Here is a 4356-nt window from a genome sequence, read left to right on the forward strand (position 1 = left end):
GTGTGTGTGTTTGTAATGTATGTCTGAATCTATAGAGACTCTGGATCCAGAGTTACTGAAGGAGATGAGTGTGTGTGTGTGTGTGTGTGTGTGTGTGTGTGTGTGTGTGTGTGTGTGTGTGTGTGTGTGTGTGTGTGTGTGTGTGTGTGTGTGTGTGTGTGTGTGTGTGTGTGTGTAATGTATGTCTGAATCTATAGAGACTCTGGATCCAGAGTTACTGAAGGAGATGAAGACTCGTCATCTGGAGGGAGAAGTATCAGAACTGAGGAGTCGGACGGCCTGAGCTGGTGTGTGTGTGTGTGTGTGTGTGTTATTGATGTTGAGTGTGTGTGTGTGTGTGTGTTATTGGTGTTGAGTGTGTGTGTGTGCGTGTGTGTGTGTGTGTGTGTGTGATTGGTGTTGAGTGTGTGTGTGTGTGTGTGTGTGTGTGTGTGTGTGTGTGTGTGTGTGTGTGTGTGTGTGTGTGTGTGTGTGTGTGTGTGTGTGTGTGTGTTATTGGTGTTGAGTGTGTGTGTGTGCGTGTGCGTGTGTGTGTGTGATTGGTGTTGAGTGTGTGTGTGTGTGTGTGTGTGTGTGTGTGTGTGTGTGTGTGTGTGTGTGTGTGTGTGTGTGTGTTATTGGTGTTGGAGTGTGTGTGTGTGTGTGTGTGTGTGTGTGTGTGTGTGTGTGTTATTGGTGTTGGAGTGTGTGTGTGTGTGTGTGTGTGTGTGTGTGTGTGTGTGTGTGTGTGTGTGTGTGTGTGTGTGTGTGTGTGTGTGTGTGTGTGTTATTGGTGTGTGTGTGTGTGTGTGTGTGTGTGTGTGTGTGTGTGTGTGTGTGTGTGTGTGTGTGTGTGTGTGTGTGTGTTATTGGTGTTGGAGTGTGTGTGTGTGTGTGTGTGTGTGTGTGTGTGTGTGTGTGTGTGTGTGTGTGTGTGTTGCGTGCGTGCGTGCGTGCGTGTGTGTTATTGGTGTTGGAGTGAGTGTGTGTGTGTGTGTGTGTGTGTGTGTGTGTGTGTGTGTGTGTGTGTGTGTGTGTGTGTGTGTGTGTGTGTGTGTGTTATTGGTGTTGGAGTGTGTGAGGCAGTGAGGGAAGATGATTGCCCATTAAAAGCTGATTTGAAATCAGTCTTGTGTTGTTCTCCCTAGCGGTATTGGTTAGGACTTGGTTGAGTCAGCTGATCCTAGATCAACTGTAACCAGAGATGTAGTTAGGAAGCCATTACAGCTGAGTTGGTCCTCTGCTGCGCGCCAGCGGCTCACTGCCAGGAGGGGGCGCTGTGACCAGGCTCCTCAGGTACACACAGGGGTTCCTCCTCCTCCCTAGACCCTGGGCCAGGGGGGGAGGGGGTGGGGGCCCAGGGGGCCTGACAGAGGATGACATGAGAGGCTGCAGCTCTTGCTCCTGGTCAGACAAGGCTCCCTCTTCCTCCTCCTTCTCCTCTCCTCCTGGAGGGAACTCAAACCGAGCGATTCCCTGAGCCACTATCGACCCAGAACCTCTGGATCCAAAACCAGACCCGCTAACTCCACTACCGGAGTATGAGACAGGACGGGGCCCACCCATCCTGGACAGGGCGCTGACTCGGGGGTGTAAAGGCTCTACGGGGCCCGGCGGGGAGGCCAGGCTCTCTAAGGAGGAGATGCTTTGGTTCCAGGCCTGCTGTAGGTCTATGGGGATGATTTTAGTGGCCTCCATGGAAACACACACCGGCAGGGTTCCAATGCCGCCCTTCCAGGGCAGGTTCCTCTCACCGCAGGTGGGGGACGGAGGGGCCACGGAGGGGCTCTGACACACCTCCAGACCAGCCGGGACTGAGACAGGACACAGGTCAGACAGAGGAGCATACAGTCAGGATACTGTATTAGTACAGTATTTAGACAGGGACACCAGGCCGTTTTCTGAGGTTTCTTGTCTTTCCTGTGTCGATGTGTCCTTACCAGATTTGGGTCGTTCTTTAGGCGTGTCTGGAACCTTTCGAGCCACAAAGGTGATGCCAACGTCCTCCTCCTTCTCTGGCTCCAAGTGTTCCCCCTTCTCATCCTCCGACTCCACTGGCACCAGCACAGGATCTGAGGGGACATCACAGACACATGAACACTACAGTACCCACAATGCACCATCACAGGATCTAAGGGGACATCACAGACACATGAACACTACAGTACCCACAATGCACCTTCATAAGCTCCGAGGGGGCATCATAGACACATGAACACTACAGTACCCACAATGCACCACCACAGGATCTAAAGGGACATCACAGACACATGAACACTACAGTACCCACAATGCACCTCAACAGGCTCTGAGGGGGCATCACAGACACATGAACACTACAGTACCCACAATGCACCATGACATGATCTAAGGGACATCACAGACACATGAACACTACAGTACCCACAATGCACCTCAACAGGCTCTGAGGGGGCATCATAGACACATGAACACTACAGTACCCACAATGCACCACCACAGGATCTGAGGCGGCATCATAGACACATGAACACTACAGTACCCACAATGCACCACCACAGGCTCTGAGGGGACATCACAGACACATGAACACTACAGTACCCACAATGCACCACCACAGGATCTGAGGCGGCATCATAGACACATGAACACTACAGTACCCACAATGCACCACCACAGGATCAGAGGGGGCATCATAGACACATGAACACTACAGAACCCACAATGCACCACCACAGGCTCTGAGGGGACATCACAGACACATGAACACTACAGTACCTACAATGCACCACCACAGGATCTGAGGCGGCATCATAGACACATGAACACTACAGTACCCACAATGCACCACAACAGGATGAGGCGGCATCATAGACACATGAACACTACAGTACCCACAATTCACCACCACAGGCTCTGAGGGGACATCATAGACACATGAACACTACAGTACCCACAATGCACCACCACAGGCTCTGAGGGGACATCACAGACACATGAACACTACAGTACCCACAATGCACCACCACAGGATCTGAGGCGGCATCATAGACACATGAACACTACAGTACCCACAATGCACCTTCACAAGCTCTGAGGGGGCATCATAGACACATGAACACTACAGTACCCACAATGCACCACCACAGGATCTGAGGTGGCATCATAGACACATGAACAATATCGATCACGATCAATGATAGCAAATATATTTTATTTTTACCAACTCCTATGCTCTGTCCCAGTGTCCACACTTGCATACTACCTAGTGTGAACCAATTTTATGCCTGAGCATCCTAGATAATGTACTAGTATGATATTGGAATGTAGCCCTAGAGTCCAGAAGCCCACAGAAATAGTTTGAGAGAACTGGGAACACAGGTTATGATGGAATGATATTGAAATCATTGAGGCCCCGACTCTCTTTCCAGTGTGTTTGTTAGTGAGCGACTCACCTTTATCTTGCCAGCTGACGTTCCGTCGAGGTTTATCGTTGAGGTCCGGTTCTTTTACGTCCGATCCTCTTCGCTGTAGGACGGAGAGAAAACACCAGTTATAATGTCTATCACAGGCAGGACCCACAGGAAACCAACACCATCTCATTCATTCCAGAGGAGGCTGGTGGGAGGGAGCTATAGGACAGGCTCGTTGTAACGGCTGGAATGGAATAAATGTAAACGGAGTCTAACATATTGTTTCCATGTGTTTGATACCATTCCGTTGATTCCATTCCAGCCAATAACATAAGGCCATCCTCCTATAGCTCCTCCCACCAGCATCTTCTGATTACTTCGTATTTCTCCCTTCCGCAACAGAGAACGGTCCAAGGACCTGGCTATACCGCTGAAGGCCCTGGCTATACCGCTGAAGGCCCTGGCTATACAGCTGAAGACCCTGGCTATACCACTGAAGGACCATACCGCTGAAGGCCCTGGCTATACCGCTGAAGGCCCTGGCTATACCGCTGAAGGACCTGGCTATACCGCTGAAGGCCCTGGCTATACCGCTGAAGGCCCTGGCTATACCGCTGAAGGCCCTGGCTATACCGCTGAAGGACCTGGCTATACCGCTGGCTATACCGCTGAAGGCCCTGGCTATACCGCTGAAGGACCTGGCTATCCCGCTGAAGGACCTGGCTATACCGCTGAAGGACCTGGCTATACCGCTGAAGGACCTGGCTATACCGCTGAAGGCCCTGGCTATACCGCTGGCTATACCACTGAAGGACCTGGTTATACCGCTGAAGGCCCTGGCTATACCGCTGAAGGACCTGGCTATACCGCTGAAGGCCCTGGCTATACCGCTGAAGGACCTGGCTATACCGCTGAAGGACCTGGCTATACCGCTGAAGGACCTGGCTATACCGCTGAAGGACCTGGCTATACCGCTGAAGGACCT

General features: G+C 51.6%; 1 protein-coding gene across 1 annotated transcript in view; it reads right to left on the minus strand.

Moving 5' to 3' along the window:
* Positions 1-990: 990 nt before the first annotated feature.
* LOC106592605 (sodium/hydrogen exchanger 5) overlaps positions 991-4356 on the minus strand; it is a 144200-nt gene continuing 140834 nt past the window's right edge. The window contains exons 15-17 of the mRNA XM_045689767.1: positions 3414-3486; positions 1920-2051; positions 991-1793 (exon numbers count right to left, since the gene is read on the minus strand). Coding sequence (XP_045545723.1) covers positions 1201-1793; positions 1920-2051; positions 3414-3486 — 798 coding nt within the window. The 3' untranslated portion in view covers positions 991-1200. The remainder of the gene's footprint in view (positions 1794-1919; positions 2052-3413; positions 3487-4356) is intronic.

The sequence above is a fragment of the Salmo salar genome, chromosome ssa11 (assembly GCF_905237065.1).
Source record: "Salmo salar chromosome ssa11, Ssal_v3.1, whole genome shotgun sequence".
Taxonomy (NCBI): Eukaryota; Metazoa; Chordata; class Actinopteri; order Salmoniformes; family Salmonidae; genus Salmo; species Salmo salar.